This window comes from Astyanax mexicanus, chromosome 7, assembly GCF_023375975.1.
Source record: "Astyanax mexicanus isolate ESR-SI-001 chromosome 7, AstMex3_surface, whole genome shotgun sequence".
Classification (NCBI taxonomy): Eukaryota; Metazoa; Chordata; class Actinopteri; order Characiformes; family Acestrorhamphidae; genus Astyanax; species Astyanax mexicanus.
The window spans coordinates 38,265,165-38,284,314 of NC_064414.1; the positions used below are offsets into that span (position 1 = coordinate 38,265,165).

Here is a 19,150-nt window from a genome sequence, read left to right on the forward strand (position 1 = left end):
AAATTAGCTTAGCTAAGCTTAATTATGTAAAAACGTGTAAAAACATGACAGTGTTTCTGGAGAGTCCAGTGAGCTGTCTGCACAAAGCTAGAGCTGCTGACAAGGGAGCTGTGCCTGACTCTAAAATACTCATTGAATAAAATTCTATTTGTAGGTGAAATTAGATGTTTAACAACCTGTTAAAATACACCAGAATGCAGGGAGTGGCATCTGAACCATTAATCATCCCAGAACACAATAGAACTGATTTTATTTTATTTTATTTGAGCCTCTACTTTTATTCCAAGTCTCCTATAATGTACTGGTGTTACCACAGATGCTCTACACACATTCAAACACATTCCAAGACCTTAGAACAGTTTGCTTATCACTTTGGAGCTCATTGGGGGTCTGGTTTCCAGTGTAGAGTTCGCTAAGCTTCCTTCCCTTTTACAGAATCTGCCCACATTGTCAGAACCTGATGGCATAGTCTGAAAAGCACTGACCATTCCAATTGATGAGACTAATTCTAGTCAGTAAACATAGAGACAGATTAAATATTATTGTTATATTCTTTAATCTAGAAGGTCAAAGTAAGCAATATTCCATATATTTGCCTATTTTAGGCACATTCTTACTAAAATACTATACAGTATGTTTCTTGCAGTGCTCAGTCTTAGAAAACAAAGCCTAAAATGGAAAAATTGGTTGAGTTAACAGTGTGTGTGATCTTCAGCTCACGGCCTATAACTTTATCACACAGTGTGTACCTAAATAACAGGATGCTCGTCTGTAATCATCAGTCTCTTCAACAAAAAACACTGTCAAAAACTGAAGCGCTGACTCGTTCAAATAGCTGTAGGAAACTATGTTTTGGAAGTTGGTGTGCTTCCACTGTCAGTAGCGTATCTGTTAGCCTACAGATCTATCTGCAGGGTTCTGTGGTGTTTTCCTCCACAGCTCTGATCTGTTTGTTTGTTCTGGGATGGATGAACAATAAGACAGTGTGTGATAGACCATTACTCATTCATCTCCTACACACTGGCCGTGCCCAACCTGACGGACGGGCTTGGAGGGCAGGCCGCTTGCCCGCAGCAGACACTGCAGGTCAGATATAGATGGAGCTTCATACTGTGTCTGGCATGCACAGCTTGAACATTTGTCTTGAGCAACTTCTCTGTTCAGAGCAAAGCCTTGAAAACAAGTGAAAAAGGACTGAAAACCTCACGTCTGGTTATATGCAGTATTGCAGAATTATTGTCCCAGCAAAGAGGAGAGTGTGTGATGCATGGCCAAGTGTTGTGCATCTTCAATTCCAAAAAAAGTGGGTTAAAACGCTGTGTAAAATATGAATAAATGTAAATAAAAACACAATGCAGTGATATGCAATTTAAATAGACCCACATTTTATTCACAGTAGAACAAAGAACAAAGCCTGTCACAATAACAGTATGTTTCATCAATATATTGTGCAAGAAAGAATAGCTATAAACTGCATTATTGTCATTTCATTGAATTAATAATTAATTTCACTAATAACAGGTGTATGTGAGGTGTATGTTTGTCATGGCTCATCTTCACCTTCACCAATTGATGCATTAGCCATGTCACAACTAGTTAAGTTTAGTGGTGAGATTCATTCTTTTAGAAACTATTTTAAAATATGAATTCTTATGTAAGTAAACACAATGTGAGACTTAATGTTAGTAATGGTTTATTTAATAAGAAACATAAGGCAAATCAAAATACACTCACAAAACACAGACAAGAAACATTGAAACAAATGATACTGTATATTAATACACTGAAACAGACAAGGAATATCTGGGGTCAATAATAAAAGGGCCAGGCTAAAAATAAGACACAGGTGGGAGCACTAATGACATGGCAGGGCTAGGGCGGAGACAGGACAGAAACAAAACAGAGCCATGTACTGAAAAAGCACATTTTACCATTGCATTAAAAAAAAACATTAAACTTAACTGCAGAAATACATATCTCAGCAAAAGTTGCAATGGGACAATAAAGGATGGAAAAGTATGTGGTAATAATAAAAACAGCTGCAATAGGGACAATTTGCAAAAAACTTACACAGTGTAACAATAGTAATCCCTGTGAGCAGGGGCAAGGTTGACGTTCAATATGGCCTGCGCACAGTCCAGTTCATAAAATTATTAAGCAAAGAAGACCCAAGACTGTTGAGACAGGGTCCCAACGTCTTTTAGATGCATCTAAATAAATAAATTTTCTTCACTAAATTCAGTGAAGTCAAATATCTCATTTGGAGCATCTGATATGTGTTCTATGTTCTATTGACAGTAAAATATGGGTATATAAGATTTGCATTTAATTGCATTGTGTTTACTTATTAACATTTCTTTATATTTTACACAGTGTTCCAACTTTTTGTAAGTTGGGGTTTGTATTAGGCTGACAGTCTTCTTACAATTTCAATTACATTTTATAAGTGATTATTACAAAGGGATTGTTGCATTATTTCTTTCAGAATAAAAATATAAAGGCATGTAGCATCTCTTCAACTCAAGGTTTATTATTCAGTTATAAATCCTTCATGCAGAATCTACTGTAAAGGATTTGTTAACTGTTTGGTTTAGCACGTCCTGTGGAGTCCCACAGGGGTCTGTTTTATAGCCTATAAAAAAATAATGTAAATTAAATTATTAAAGTAAAATACTTATAAGCATAAAGAAGTTGGCTATAGGGTTTTATAAGGGGTTAAAGCTCTTCCTAATTATTCAGAGGGCAAAGGATCTTTTTTGAAAACCAGAAAAACAGCCACTTTAATGGCAACACTCTCTGGATCACAAAGGGTTTGTGCCGCCCCTGTAAACATATTAGAGCACATGCCACCCATTAGAGTGTCTCTGCAGGAGACCAGGCCTTTAAAACATCCAGCCATGCATGTTTCTGCTGCTCCACCTTCATATGATAAAGAGCAGGCCACAACCATCTCACTTCACAAGGGTTTGAAGAAAAACAACACATGCTCATAGGCTCCTTTTGGAAAGAGTTCAAAGCGCATGCCATCTGGAAGGAATTAAAAAAACTGCCATTTATTTTGCAACCCCGCTGCCCTTTGGAAGTTAATAACTATTTATGGGCAAACCCCTCAATTGCCCCTCTGATATCCACTTCACGACTGTCATGAAAGGGATATTAGTAAATGAGATCTCGGCTGACAGGTCTGCAGGTCTGGGACTAAAACCCGAGAGGGTCCGGACCCCGAGGGTACAGACTTCAGAAGCAGACTTTTGTCACAACACTTCTGAGTTTTCATTTACAATTTGTACGCTTCCAGTTTCCTTTTCCTCTCGCGGACGAGGCTCATGTCGAGGTGGCGGAGCTGATTGAGGAAGCCGGGGTTGGGGCAAATGTCCCTGTGCTGCCGAACTGCTCGCGCGGCCTCCATTAACGTCAGCTCCTCACAGATCATGAGAAAAGCCAGGACGAGCGTCGCAGAGCGGCTGACTCCCATCAGGCAGTGGACAAACACCTTTCCTGAAATGATGGAAAAAATGGAATTGGTCCCCAGTGGAGAACAAACAAGTGGGGGACAACATATGATGTGAAATGTTACATCCTATGTGATATGATAGCTACTCTGGAAACATGCCAGTTTGAAATGTGCTTCATTTCTGAACAAAAAGACAAAGACTATACCATATCTTATACAATAGTCTGTAATTATTAAATATTATTAGCTGATAAAATACATCTATTATCGTGTAGCGGTGTTTCATTGTTATATTGTAAGTTGCCCTAATGTGGGGCACCTGAGCTTTCTTAAGTGTGCAGTACAAGAGTATCAAAGGTTTAGGCCCAACATCTCATTTTTTCTCTCTTCAACATATTGTAGATTAATTCGGAAGACATAAAAACTATAAACAAGCACATATAGAAATTGTAGTAATTGGCTTTTCCAAAATATGACTCCTCTTGATGAGCCTGCACATCACAGAGTAGTGTGGGCACAAATGCTTACACTCATGGTTCTTGTATCTACTGTAACTGTAGATTAATTCTTATTTGATTATTGTTCTTCTTTGTGACATAAGTGCACTAGTAGGGGAAGCAGATCTGGTATAACACCTAGAAAGGCAACTCACTGAACTGACAATATTTTAACAAACCAATCAGTATATCAAGTATAGGGATATGTGATATATATCTTTTATATATCTATATAAGTGATATATATCTTTTTTTTTATTCGCAAAAAAGTCATCAAACAAAGTATCACTTACTAAAGTACAGTGTGTATCCAAAGCATACCGGACCAAATATATATAATTTAACGAACACAAGAACCATGATCTTTAGTCTGGACTTTCAGAATAAATTAGCATCTAGCATATTTTTATAATGTATCATAATCATATGTCCTGTATTTCTCTGTCTCTGTAGTTTACTGTGTTACCTGCCTTTATGAGCCAGTGCAGCACGTATGAATCTTGCTGTTGGGTAAAAGAAAATGCTCATAGTGAAGTCAATGGAATCGTCAGCCTCCACCCCATAATAATCTATGGCCATGTCTCTGTAGAAGCGAGGCCCTGTTTTGACTTGTGGGGGGCCGTCGGCAGCATTCACGATGTGGGTGATCCCCATACTGTGTAGCATTGGCTTGTCCCGGGCTGCAACTCTAAAGACAAATACAAACAGGGTTTTGTGGAGAGAGGAACATCTTTCCAACGGTACAACGGAGTTTTGTCTCCGTAATGCTTTTTATTTTTCCTTTCCTGATAGATTTATGCACATTTCTGATAGCATTTGTGTGGATTGAGCACCGGGGTAGTTTGTACTTGATTTGAGAGTATGATTTTGTACATTTACATTTTTTTTTTAGAACAATATGTGAGAAACTTGCTAAAAATGTTGTGATGTAGCCATTGTTACATTGCACATTTTCAGAACATTTCTGGAACATTACTTCTGTAAAATTACAGGCTAATCTTCCTGGAACCATTTCAAAAGGTTGCTAGCTGATGAAAGAATAATTTCTAAAGAAAACCTCTACGGCTGCCTGTGGAAATGGATCATTAGTGTTTTTCATGATATGACTGCCTTTAAATAAAAGGATGACATCTCAAGCGTTAAAAATGACTTAAACATGACAAAATGGCTGTACAGTAATTCCTAAATCGTTAGTTCGGTATCTTTGTTAAACCAACTGAATTAATGCTGAAGGTCTTCACAGCTTCTCTGTTAGTTTCCCACACCTAGTTAGCACCAAGCTAACAGTGTTGTTCACTTAATTATCACTTTGACGGTTAGCCAAGTGGCTTCACCTCACAATGTATTATGAATTGGTCTTGCTTTTAATGTATAAATCTGTGGCTTTGACACATTTAAAGCATGTTTCCTGGATTAGGTGCATAATAACTGTGTCTGACCTTTGTACTGTTCATGTTTGATCATTTTAAAGGGAGTAGCTACCTGAATGTCGTTTCAGTCTAATCTCTACCTGACATGTCAGTTAGGATTAATAAGGCATATTTTAAAGGAAAATATTTATTTGTCCATAACAATCAGTCATATTTGCTGAATATGGAGATAAAGATTACCATATTTTACAGACTATAAGATGCACTGTATTATAAGGGGTACTATTAATGAAAGTCTATTTTCATACATAAGGCGCACTTTAAGGGTGTCACCATGTCTATTTCAGTCGATCGTGCTGCTTGACAAGGAAAGAAAACATTATCTTTCAAAACATTTTCTTTTAAAGCCAAACAAGTGCTGGATGTTAATCTACACAGATTCATCTCCTGAAAACTGTTTATGTTGTTGAGTAAAGCGCTTCTGTTTATTTACAGTAATCTTAGATTTCCAATATTTTCAACAGCACAGTTAGCAGCAGCGCTAGCCACGCTTAGCAGGTCTTAGCACTATTAAACACCACTACACAGGGCTACACTGAGAAACCTGAGTGTTACGGTAACCCAGGGCACTGTCTGCTAGCAATTCGTCCCAGTTAGCTTGTTTTAACATGGTAAACACGCAGACTACTGTCCAATATTCTCACCTCTGAACGGCGAAAGAGCTAGCGCTACAGTTAGCGGCTAATGCTAATACTGCCTCAGCCTTAATGCTGGAGAAAGTTCACTGAAAGTGGCTTTACTGCTCCTTACAGCCTGACTGGTAGAATTCATACATAAAGCGCACCGTAAAACAATGGTAAAGCTCACTCTATAAGTTTATTTTTGGAAAAATTAAAGGATTTTAAGTGCGCCTTATACTGCGGAAATTACGGTAGGTTAAAAAAAATGCTGGAGTGAGCTTGGAGCTGATGTTTTGCTAGTCCCTACAAACCTGCCCATAAAGTAGTCAACTCCCAGACCCTCACTGCTAATGTGATGTAGATTCAGCTGTGTGCTCAGTCTGTTTCTCTGTACGTTTGCCTCATGAATGGTGGGCCTGCTGCCTGGTACGTACTCATTGCCAATATATACATTGGGCCACACTTGGTTGACATGTCCGGTGGGGCGCCTGTCAGCCAGCAGGAATTCCTCCAGTTCAGCAACGGATGGAGTTTCATAGGCACACAGCTCCTTAAGAGACACCCTGGTGTGTTAATAATATACATAGTAAATTGATTTATATGTCATTACAGGTTATAATACATAGAATTCTTCTTAACGTTAATAGATACAGAGATGCAGCGTGATCGCGTGTGCATGATGAGGGTTTCTGTGGGTTATCTTCACAGCTGTAAAGCGGTTTGTTGTTGGTCGGGTGATGATAACACTATAAGGTTTATTGCACCTTATGGCAGCATGAGTTATTGCCCGAGTAACAGCGCAAAATGCATTACTATATTCGGCCTGCTGTTGTGTTGCTAACATGCTTGATATTCCACTTAGACACGTCCTCCATCCATCTTTATTTGAGCGGCGCTATCAGAGCAGTTAAGCCCACCTGAGGCCACAGCTTGTGAAATGTGCCCGTTGCTAAGAGGCTGAGAGTGTGGTGGCACTGGCCTCTCCACAGCATCAAAGTGAATAGAGGAGTCTCTCTTTTTTTCATGTGAAAAGCTCACCTCACTCAGAATTCATTGACTGCTGTGGCACACGATCGTTTCGGATGGTGTTTACAGCTCGTGTGTGGAGAGGACGTCAGTGCCGTCGAGTGTAATGCCCCAGCTACACGCGTTTCACACGGCTGATAGCTTTCCTAAATGTTGTTTTCTCTTTTCTGGAGCTGAAATATTCCCTGCACCAGGGTGAACTTACATTTTACAGCCTGTGTTTCTCTTCCCTCTCGCTCGCTCGCTCAGCTCGTCTGCTCCTTTCTCCTTGGTCAGGGACGTCGTCGACAGCCAGTCCACAGATATGTCTCTGGAGGCTGTTTCCTTTTTTAAATGGTGTATAATTATAAACCTCCCTGGCTACAAAAGCCCCTTCCAGGTCTTAGCGGGCAGCCTGCTTTTGCTTTTAGAAACCTCGGAAGGACTCACTCTTTCTCTCTCGCTGTCTTTCTTTGACTTTACTGAGGGGTGTTAGTGCTTTGTGTGTGCCTGTGTGAACATTTCTCTGATCTGGGACACTTCTTGACACAGGTTGTATAAGCAGTCACATAAGGCCTCAAGCCACTAAGAGCTCCCTGAATATGTCTCTTTTAAACTCTCTTTAAAACCTTTTTTTTATTGCGCACCATTCAGAATATCAGTCTCAGCATGAAATGGAATGCTATGTCGTATTCTTCCCTCTACTTTTACCCATTTTATACCCTGTTTAACAGACCAATTACCTAATCCAATGTTCATGTCAAATCCCTCTCTTAATGGGAAGGTAAGGACAAGCACTGTCCCTTTTCTTTTCCTACCAGTGATGCAAAATTGCTGGGTAGCCAGCACATCTGGAGGAAAGCACAGAAACACAGCTCTGATTTATCAGCTAACAGATTTCTGTGCTGACCAGCATCACACAAGGAATGATGTGAAGAATAGTTGCTTTCTCACACTTTGGCTGCTGATGGCAAGTAGTATAATCCAGGATTTGAACCAGATCTATATTTCTATATTTGAATTGATCCATTTTGTGCTTGGCTCACTCCTAACTGGATTATGTACATTTGGTTCTTCATGTCCTATCTTGTCGATACATGTATGTGTAAAGCTTGTCCTTTGAGGTGCCTCAAAGTGAGAATTCTACTTCTCGACTGTAAGGGGAGACCAAGAGCAAGAAACATCTATTAGCTAATTTCCTAAAAGCCTCTGAGGTAAAGTTTACTTTAATATGTTAAAAGTATTTTATAATGTTGTAATTTCTTTTCAAAAAGAAATGTAAAAGCACATGAGTTTTACGCTACAATTGAAAGATGAGGGACTTTTTGGGTGACATCCAATGGCACAATAAGGCTAGACAATACAGGACAACCTTTAAACTTTCAGCAACACTGAGAACACACAGAGACAGACACCTCAGCACCTGAGGAGCAATTATAGTGGGTTATAGGTGCCTTGCTCTTTCCTGTGAATGTTGAGGGAGAAGAAAGCACTGATCCTTCACTCCACCCATACCACCACATTCTACAGTATATATAAGGTAAAACGTGTTTTCCTAACAAATTGTGTGATCAGTCTTGGCTTGTCGCTCTTGCTCTGTAATAAAGTGTTTGTGTGGTATTAGATATTAGAGGCTATTTATGTCTTAATTTTTTGTGTTATTATACAGGATCATGTAAACTTCACAAATAAATTCCTCCCACTTCCAGCTGTGCTTCTCACCTGCTTAGGTGTGTTAGCGGAAAAGACCCTAACTAAGAGCTCCTCCGTCTGCCAGTGAAATAGGCTTTAAGGCCCATAGTAATTACAGCTTTATGAAGTCAATAAAAGAGAATTAACAGCCTGGGTGCGAAAGCCACATGAACCTGTTTCTGCTCAGGATCTGCTTTTACTGTAATGCGATACATGAAACAATTCAGTTCACCATGTGATAATCATATGCACGGCAGCGCGTTTAATTGCTTTCTTATTAGCGTGCTTGACCTGTATATCAGGCCTGTGTATATAGACTGCTTTATTAAAACAGTAATAATACAGAAACCCATAGAGCGCAGTCATCAGTAATGGTGGCGAATGTTAAGTGTGTGTACAATAAACTACGCGTATTTAATGCAATCACTCACTTATTCACTTCAGAGATACAGTTTCCCTTCATTCATCATCAGCAGATGGTGAAGGAACAGGCTGTTGTTTGAATTCATAAGGGCCAGTTGTAGGCTCATTATGATTACCATTTTTGTGGATGATATATAGTCTCAGGAATAATTGTAATAAATTATATAATTGTCAGTAGTCATTATTATGGCCATTTCATGCCACTGATATGATGCTAATATGATAGCTAATAGCATAATAATGCAGTTACACCCATTAAAAAAGCTATTTCATTTTAATTATTATGGACATTGGAACTGGAATATAAAAGTGTTGAAATTTTCTCAATGAATAAAATATAATACAATAAAATAAAAACATAATGGGCATTTATGTGGTCTGCAAAAATGACTGAGCCCATGTTATGTCGATGACATAATTATTGTGACTTATAAAAATGTGTATTTACTCTTCGTATTTTTGTATTGAGAAGTAGTTAACAAAACCTTCACAGCCGTTCATGTTTTGTACTATTTCAAGTGTATTTTAAAAGGTAGTTTTGGTGACAACAGTGAAGATTTTCTATTTATGATTCCATTAAGATTATGTTTGTGCAAGTACTCTGCTCACTGGACCGTGCAGCACCCTTATGCTGCACTTTTCATGCAGGTTCCTGGCAGTCATATTAGGGGTTTGATATGCTTATAATATGAAATGTGTTATCAGCATACAAGCTGTTCTGTCTGAGGGTTCCCTCAGGCTTTTTTATCTTATTTTGACCTCCACAGTTCCCCTGAACTGCCATTTCTTACACACAGTAACATCGCTAAGACAATGTTTATACAATTTCTTAGAAAAATATAATCAAATCTTTGAAGCTTACAGTCTCTAATTACAAAAGGTAACCTGACTCATGGCTTGCTGGAGAAAGTCCTATTCACAAATTTTCAGTGCACCGGAACAATCCAACAACACACCATAATTTGGAGCGTGCAAACAACATACCCTACTAAAAATGTAATACTCAAAATCGATTGCATTGTTTGTTTTTGGGATTTGTACATTTAAGCAGCTGTTGTACAACAAACAACCTTCTGTTTCCTATGAAAATGCTCCATATTGTAATCTGGATTATAACATAAGGTATAGTGAACCAAGCTTATCATCAATGCAAAACCTGATCTTTAACATTTTCAACATATATAGTATTTTAAGTATGTTAAGAAGGAGAAGGAGTTATAAGGATAGTGTACAATCTAAGAAAAGTATAATCATGTTTACTGTATTCCACAGTCAGAGAGAAACAAAAGCAGTACAATGACTAGATGACTCCTTTATCAAGTCATATATTGAATTTCCTTTAATTAAATGTATATACTGTATGAACACAGTTAGAGCCAAATAAACTGAATTGTGCTGATATTTTATCTGTATAAAGTGAATGTAAAGTGTGTATTTTTTTAGTGAGGTGAGATTTGTGCAGTGATCAGTGTCCTCTTTGTGCTGTCTGCTCCCCTGCAGGTGGAGTTAATGCCTGTGTCCCTGATTTACGCAGTTGGCTGAGCAGTTACTGTTCGCTCCTCACTTTTCTCCTTGGTACTGCTACCATGATTTAACAGCATCCAGCGCATGCCTAACAACTAATCAGGAAGCAAAGCTGTGCCATAATTGAATGTTCCCTGAAGGAGATGTGTATCTGGGGGATTGGTGTGTGCACCCCTGGCTTCCTCCGGCTGTGCAGCTGCAGGTCGGGCTGTCAGGGCCGCTGCAGGATGGAACAGGCCGGGGGAAATTGGCCTGTGTCTGCTGAAGGCTCATGCAGGCTAATATTACCCCATCACACTTCAGCGACATGGTGGGATGGTGTCAAACGCACACCCACGGCTTCTGAATGCAGTTTTGCAGCGAGGGTTCAGCCCCGGCTAAACTGAGTGTGAGACACCTGGCTCACTAAAGCCATTTCACATCCCAAAAAACATGTGCCGTGGTCATTTTCTCTCTTTGCATAAACCCTGTATTTTCCACTCTGGGTGAAGTCTGAGTGAACTAGAGTACACATAGAGACATTCATCAAAATGATGGAAAATCAGTACAAGAACATATGCAAAACAGCAGCAGCAGCAGCAGCTCACTGTCACCTGGTTGCTACCGTAGAGGACAAACCCTGGGCAGATTCTGCTCCCCTGGTGTTTGTAGTGCAGTACTGCTCTCTGCAGGACACGTTTAGTAGCACAAGGGGCAGGGAGGTCTAATTTAAAAGACTCTGGGCTAATTAACATCTATTTAATGTTCAAGTTGGACCACATTTCAAGAACGTCCATAAATAGTGTTTCAGCAAGTAGAGATTTTTTATTTAGAAAAAAAAAAATATTCACTTGTATGCATGCTTCCACCCTGCTGAACGACAAGGTGGAACATTGTTGCGAAAATTGATATTTGAGGAAAACCTGATTGATCTAGGGTTGACCTTAAGCCTTTAATTTTTTTGAATAATTGTAATAGCTTTAAATGTGACATTATACCTTTTTTTTACACAAGATAAAATAGCTCTATGGGCTATCCAAAACATGTTCAAAATTCACTCTGACATAAAGAGATCTCACCAGCTCTATTCTTGTCAGTTGCAGGGCTCTGTCACTTTTATGCAAATAAGCTGTTGCTGCACGTCGTGTATACCCTGAGGTTAGTGTTAGCTTGTGCTAAATGGCAAAACACAAACAAGCTAGTTCATGCTTAACTGCGATAAAAGCACAAAACTCAACCTTTGGTTCTCAACCAAAATGACCGAAATGGCTTTTCTTCACCTGATCTAGTGGGTGGGGCTCTGGTGGGTGTTGATAGGTAAGAGGTGGTGCCAGGGTGGTTCTATGCAGGTTTCCTTATTGTGACGTCACAGTAAGGGAGCCATCTAAACGGCTCATACAAATATTTTTTATAGGGGCGGTCGAACCGAAAAGAAAAGACAAAGGCATGCAAAAAGTAAGTTTTGCATAATATATCTCCTGTAATATTGGAGTGGCCGGCACTAATATTAGTAATCAATGTGTGTCTGGGTGCGGTACGGTGCGGTGTCTCCCCAATTCCATCGTGCGCTTCTGGTTTCTCTTTTCATGCTGAACGAAGTAAGAGTGTTTAATTGTTGCTTTTAACTTTTGCGCCAAATTGGGTTGTTATGTGTGAAAATGTTTAAGTACCAACCTTAAGCTGATGCAAAACCATGGCAGTCACCCCTGTAAAAGCATTATATTCTAGCTCACTTTTAAGCAGGGTCACTGGTCAACTCTTTAGAACATTTTTTTAGCATTTTATTTTTTTCACATTTTCTCACAAATTTACACGGCCAATTACCCACCTACCCATTAGGACTCCCCCATCACTAGTGATGCTCCAACACCAGGACGGTGAAGACTAGCACATGCCTTCTCTAATACATGTGAAGTCAGCCACCGCCTCTTTTCCAACTGCTGCTGATGCAGCATTGCCGAGGAAAGCGCAGCGACAGACATCAGCTCACAGACGCCTTGTGCTGAGAGACATCACCCTTTGGAGTGATGTCTCCCTTTAAAGTGATGTGGGGAGAGAGCGCCATCTACCCACCCAGGGCTCCGGTAGCTAATGGCAAGCTACATGAACAGGATTCGAACCGGCAATCTCCTGATCATAGTAGCAGCCTTAGCCCACTGGACCACTCGGAGACCCAACTCCTCAGACTATTTTGACACAGTGTAAAGAACTACTGCCAAAATTCAAACAGGTCAATATCAAGATACAAGGGTTTTGTGTGACTTCAAATATTGTCAGTTTAATTTAGAAAAATATTTTTTTTAACCCACTGTTACTTTTATCGTTCTGCATTACTTGTTGGCGACTTTAATTCATGGTTTTGTATGCAGATACCACATTACTGAGTATTCATTTCTGCTAGAAAAGAGCCTAGCACACTGTGGCTTCCCAGTATCATCAGACCAGGGATTAGAGTCCTCAGGAGAGCGGATCATAAAACCCCATTAGGGCACATATTTCTCCCGGGGATTACTGTAGGCCTGGTGATACAGCCCCAATTGGAGCTTCTGTGTACAACAGGAGGAGCTAATTTCATTATCGACCCTGCTTGAAACCGTTTTCTCTCACAAGGATCATTTTCGCAAACAGCATGAATCCAACAACAGGAGATGAGTCTGTCTGTTAACTGTATAGTGTTCTCAGTTCCACCACTCCTTCTAATTGACTATTAATGCCCTACTATTGTGTAACAAAGTGCTCCATCTTGCGGATTACAGGCGTATGTAAGTCTACTTCATTCCACAGAGACGCTCGAATCGTTTTACGCTTCAAAAGATGACTTTATTTGGCAAATGGTAATTCTGATTCAGTCTCAGACTGTGTAAACAACATTTCATTGCTGACATGCAAAAACCTTGTATCTCCAAAAAAGGCAGCTTTTCAGGAGAAGGAAAAAACCTAGTAGACTTTTAATGGAACTTAATGTAAAAAGACTTTATTACAAGCAATTGTGTGCGGCATATCTACTGGACCATTCATCACAGAATTCTGATACAATATGAAGAACAAATTTTACTGATTGAAAATATGTCAAAACATAAAAAAGGGCAGCAATGACTTATTATTATGCCACAAATTAAAATAATGTATCTGCTACTTTTGGCTTGAAAATCTTCAACTGCACCATATTAATCATCATTTAGGTGCTTTGAATGTGCGTTACCCGATTATCCCCACAATTCTGTTAATAATTCAAATATAATTAAACATGATAAAAACAATTAAACACAATAAAAACCTTGTCTGTGACAAAGAATGACACTGACCTCCTGTTATTCACTTTATGAGACATGCTTTAACGGCCCATTACTCCACCCTCATCTTCCTAACACCCCATTAGTCCATCCCCATCTCCATCTGTTTGGCTAGAACAACATAAAAACTTCACAACAAAAAACATGATAAAGCACGATCTGATGCTAGACGTACTTCTCCAAAATGGAAGGAATCATTAAAATGTGAATGGGGGGAAGTTGGATGCAGAATTAGCAGCAGTAGAAGTTTATAAACTCTCTAAATCTATATATTGTATATGTTATCATGTATAATCTGTATAATGTGTCAAACTATTTGAGTGCCAGATGCTAAGAAATTAGAAGCTTGTGTAAATTTAAGCACAGCTAAGTAGAGGAAAACTTTGGATTAACTACTTTTCAAAGAAATATATGTAATATTGATCAGGAGCTAACACTGGCAGTGACTGATAAACTCATGGGAATGAGTTAGAAAGGTTATTGGACAGTAAAGGCAAATTGTTATGAGCAAAATAGGAATACAGATCAATAAATTGAAAACAAAAAACAAGCAAACAAAAACTCATCTACTAGGGCCTAACCCCTAGAGGTGGTGTTTCTTAATATTCCACCAAAGCACCATTAATTTGTCCTTGTATTAAATATTTTTTATCTATTTGACCAGTTTATCTGTTTAACCATATCATTATGTGTACAATCTGTGTGCCTCTGTCTTGTGGTTTGTCCATCTGCTCATTTGTTTCAAAGTTCTAATGTGTTATATTCTGTTATGGTATTAGCACGGGTGGGTAATGGTACAGTATATACATAGCAGCGCCAATGAAGGTTCATAAATAACTAAAATAAAGCTACAAAAGTCCTCCAAAGAGGGGGGGGTGGGGGTGGTATTGGTTTAAAAAAAAATCCACAAGAGATTTTTAAAAAGAAATACACAATATGGCCAAAGAATGACCAAAAAAAATACTGAATGTCTAAACGAACATTGTTCAAATCTACACATCCCAATAGATTAAGACAAACTATCTATAAATAAAAGATAAAATATTCTTAAATAATTTTAAATAATATACTGTTAAACTCATAGCCACAGGGCTTAACATATACGTTTACACAGGAGTGATTTAAAAAGTGTAACTAAACTGAAATACTCTTAAAACTATTGTAAAGATTTTATATATGAGCTCCTAGAAAGTATTTACACTAATCTGAGCAAAGCTAAATATGTACAATAATGTACAATGTGTGCTGACAGAATTTACATTCTGTCTATATGAGAATCTCACTTTGTGTTCTCAGCTGAACCGAAGTGTAACCTCATTAATATTGTTGGCTTCCTGAACATGCTGGAGAAATCTACCTGCTTCAAACGTTTTTTTCTTTCTGCTGGAATCCTGGAGCTGCAGTTCAGCCCTGCCATGCCTTTTCTTCCCTGACGACCGAGAATAAAAATAACTGCTGTTAACAGTCAGGCTTGATCAGCCTCTGCTCTCGTCATAACTCTGTGTTTAGCAGAGAATGATCTGGACTGTTCCTGTAGACCAGAGGTCATTGGCTCTTGTCCTGCTTAAGATATCTGGTAATTGAGTGTTCAGTAGGTGTGTCCTTTGAGTAGCCTATACCTGCTGAGCTCCTTCATTCTTCAATTCACCTGTAAACCCCTAAATAAAGCCAGTTTCAAAATCAAACACTTCAACTGGAAGCACCTTTCTTATACAATGAAAAGCTTTTTTTATATTTAAAAAAATTCTATTTTCTTTATAACAGGATGGTATCATTTATAAATGGTGTAAACAGTGACTAGTCTTATTCCAGCTTTATACTGGAGTGTTCGTGGCAGCACAGTGCTGTTAGAGAATTGGACACAGCATTCGTTTCCTCTGCAGTTGTGTGTCCAGCTCAAGTAGGAGAGACAGAAAGTTCCTGTTAGGATAAATGGCTCTCCTCCGTATGACCTTCTGGATGGCACTGCGGAGAGTGAGGCGATGATATAACATGAGGTAGGCCAGGACCAGCGTAGAAGAGCGGCTTACTCCCATGATACAGTGCACAAGCACCTTTCCTGTGGGTAAGATAAACACATGGGAATCAGTATAGTAACACTTACAGTATACAGTAAGTATACAGTTTTCACAAGCCATCAAACAAAGCTGAACTACTTGAATTTTTGTACCAGGAGTGGCATAAAGTAGCGTGTAAGACTGGTGGAGGAGAACAGGCCAAGATGCATGAAAACTGTGATTAAAAAATGGGGTTATTCCACCAAATATTCATTTCTGAATTTTGAAACTTAATGAATATGAACTTGTTTTCTTTGCATTATTATTTGAGGTCTGAAAGCTCTGCATCTTTTTTTGTTATGTCAGCCATTTCTCATTTTCTGCAAATAAATGCTCTAAATGATAATATTTTCACTTGGGAGAAAGGTTGTCTGTAGTTTATAATAAAACAATGTTTATTTTACTCAAACATATACCTATAAACAGCAAAATCAGAGAAACTGATTCAGAAACTGAAGTGGTCTCTTAATTCTTTTCAGAGCTGTATGACCTGTTTGGTCATTCTTTTGCATGTCCACTGGTAGTGCTATTGAGTGAAATACATGTAAACACACATACAATGTAGCAAATCCTTTTTAACAAGACAATATTTTGTTTATGGCTAATTAATAGTTGGCTGCCTAATGCTCAGCACTTTTGAACTGATAATGTGAGACTTTGAAGAAATGTTTAAATTGTTAAAGAATTATTGTGCTAAAATGAATTTAGACTTAGACTTGCATACTATCCACATTAGTGTCCACATCTTGGTTGATTGACCACATTTAAAATAAAGGCCCAACTGTTGAAACCTTTCCTTTCAGGCAGCTCGCACTGAGAGTGATTGGACCACTGCTCACCGTTTTTCTTCTTCAGGGCTTTGTGGATGAAATCACTCGCAGGCTTGAAGTGTACACTGAGGTCAAACTTTGAAGAGTCCTCTGCTGGGATTCCACAGTAAACAAACTCCTCGCCATAGTAGCTCTGGTCTCCAATGCTGCCTTGCTTCGAATGGGCAGCGTTCAAGATGTGTGTGATGCCCATCTTCTTCAAAGTGCTTTTGTTCTGAGCAACAGCTCTGAGGAAACAAGAAGGAGAAAAGAAAGAGTCCTTCTCAGAAGTGTTTTTCCATTCACCAATAAGTTCAGTAAAATCATTCACAAATTCCTTGACAAAAAAAATACACACTGCAGGAAATCGGCAAAACGGGGCAAGCAGTGTCAGGCAGATAATCTATGTAAATAAATACAGGTGTGGTCTGATTAGACACTGGGTCTAGAGTACTTGTGTTCTCTAAAAGGATCTTAGTGGCTATTTTTGGGTAGTGTACTTCCTGGTGAGAGATTGATGACTGCTAGACAGTTTGACATTGAGAGGGGGCCTATCATAAGACTGAGAAAAGCAGGATGATTGTGTTTAGCAATAAATCTAAGTTCTGTTTGGGATTTGATGACGGTTGGATTTGAGTATAAAGGCCTTGTGGATAAGGCCAAGCTGGATTAGCTGATTAAGCAGTTTAGCTTTTGACTAACATAGGTTGTAATACTGCAGTATTATTTCTACTGGATAAATCTTTGCCTACATTATTATAGCTAAGTGTTATTATATAACTATGGCATCAGAGATCGATGTTGTGTCAGTGCATTAGAAAAGGACAAATAAACATTGATTCAACATATTCTGCTATCTGGGAAATGTACACTAAAATGTTTCATATACAGACATGTATAAAATAATAGAGACCCAGACTTTAGTTAAAGTACTGAAGTTCTGCTCTATCAACAAAATAGATTTGAGTAGAAGTTAAAGTGTTCTTTAAGTGCAAGTACTAATATAAAGTATCCAACATTTTATGTACTTGCTTGTAGTTTAGAATGTACAAGTGCAAGTCTTCTGTTATGTAATTATTACAAATAGCAGTAAAACTTTGAATATGATATTGCAGGCAGACAGCAGAGCAAAAGGCAGAATGGGAGCACGGGCAGTCTTCATATAACAGCATGATAACTTGATTCACTGAATGATGAGGAGCTTCATCCAACTTGGTGACAGTGCAGAGCATCTTCCGCTCTGGCAGTGATAATGTGGGTTTGGAATGATTTGTAACAATTGTTTAATAATTGCAACAAGTAACGAAGCAGCACAAAAATATAGGAAAATATGTAGTGAAGTAAAAGTGGAAGTAGGAGACAAAAATAATACTCCAGTAGAGTACAAATACAGAATGCATTCAGTACTTAGGTACAGAAGTAAAGTACTTCTACTTTGTTACTATACATCTCTGTTTATATAGAAAAATGTGCATTTTTTTACACAGTAATGACAAATAATTAGAAATAAACATGGACAGATGAAAGCATATATTATTGGATTTTGGATTTGTTATTACTGTTTAAAAAACAGCAAGGCCAGGTCAGGCTGGCTTAGCTGGATATTCTGACCAGTGTAGCTTTTGACCAGCACAGGTTTTATATGTTGTGATGTGTATAGTCTAGCATCAGTTATGCTATGTTATTATTTCTCCTGGCTAAATCTTTGGCAACGTTATTATAGCTATGTATTATTGTATTATTATGTAACTGTGGCGTTATATTATTAATCCTGACATATCACGCACATGATGATTTAGCCCAGATTTAGTCTGTGAGCTCACTGTCTGCTGTGCTCTGGTTGTGTAACTTACACGTTACCGATGAACAAATTGGGCCAGATCTCATCCACGGCGCTCAGGTCCAGTTTGCACGTGTCCAGAAGATTCTCCAGCGCTTTGATCTCCGCGAGCCCGTGCTTGTTCTTCAGACTCGTCATTTTTACCTATTTATAAGACGCGCAAAAAAGAGGAATACAGGGAACAAACGGGTCCTGGCGGTGTTTTTGTCTGTGACAGGCGCAGCGCGAGCTCCGCGGCCGGTGACGCGGCGTGATCCGCGCGGACAGGTGCTGTGCTCGGTTCGGGGACGCAGGCGATACGGTATTACACGAGGGGGCGCGAGGGGCTTATTTCAGCGGCGTCATTTTTTCCACACCTGCATTCCGACCAATCCCCGCCCTCCTCCGCTTTGATTGGAGGAGAGGCGGGATGTGTGGGAATAAGTAGTAGCCTTATTGGGTGGTTCTCATGTGAAAAGGGTGAATTGTAAAAAATACTGGCCAATCACAGCGCAGGAGGCTGAACTGTCGGAATGCAGGTGGGAAAT

The 19,150-nt window shown here is 39.0% G+C and overlaps 2 protein-coding genes across 2 annotated transcripts; both read right to left on the reverse strand.

Annotated features, from left to right (window-relative positions):
* Positions 1–1,675: 1,675 nt before the first annotated feature.
* Positions 1,676–7,308, reverse strand: dusp13a (dual specificity phosphatase 13a). Its single transcript, XM_022684665.2, has 4 exons — positions 7,233–7,308; positions 6,436–6,564; positions 4,422–4,639; positions 1,676–3,498 (listed from the first exon to the last, which is right to left on the reverse strand). Coding segments are annotated over exons 1-4 (570 nt in total). The 5' UTR covers positions 7,235–7,308; the 3' UTR covers positions 1,676–3,277.
* Positions 7,309–14,885: 7,577 nt separating this feature from the next.
* zgc:153981 (dual specificity protein phosphatase family protein) lies at positions 14,886–18,951 on the reverse strand. The gene is made up of 3 exons (XM_007252268.4): positions 18,637–18,951; positions 16,814–17,031; positions 14,886–15,976 (listed from the first exon to the last, which is right to left on the reverse strand). Exons 1-3 carry the CDS (start codon positions 18,759–18,761, stop codon positions 15,765–15,767), a joined length of 555 nt encoding a protein of 184 aa, XP_007252330.1. The 5' UTR covers positions 18,762–18,951; the 3' UTR covers positions 14,886–15,764.
* Between the last annotated feature and the right edge of the window lie 199 nt (positions 18,952–19,150).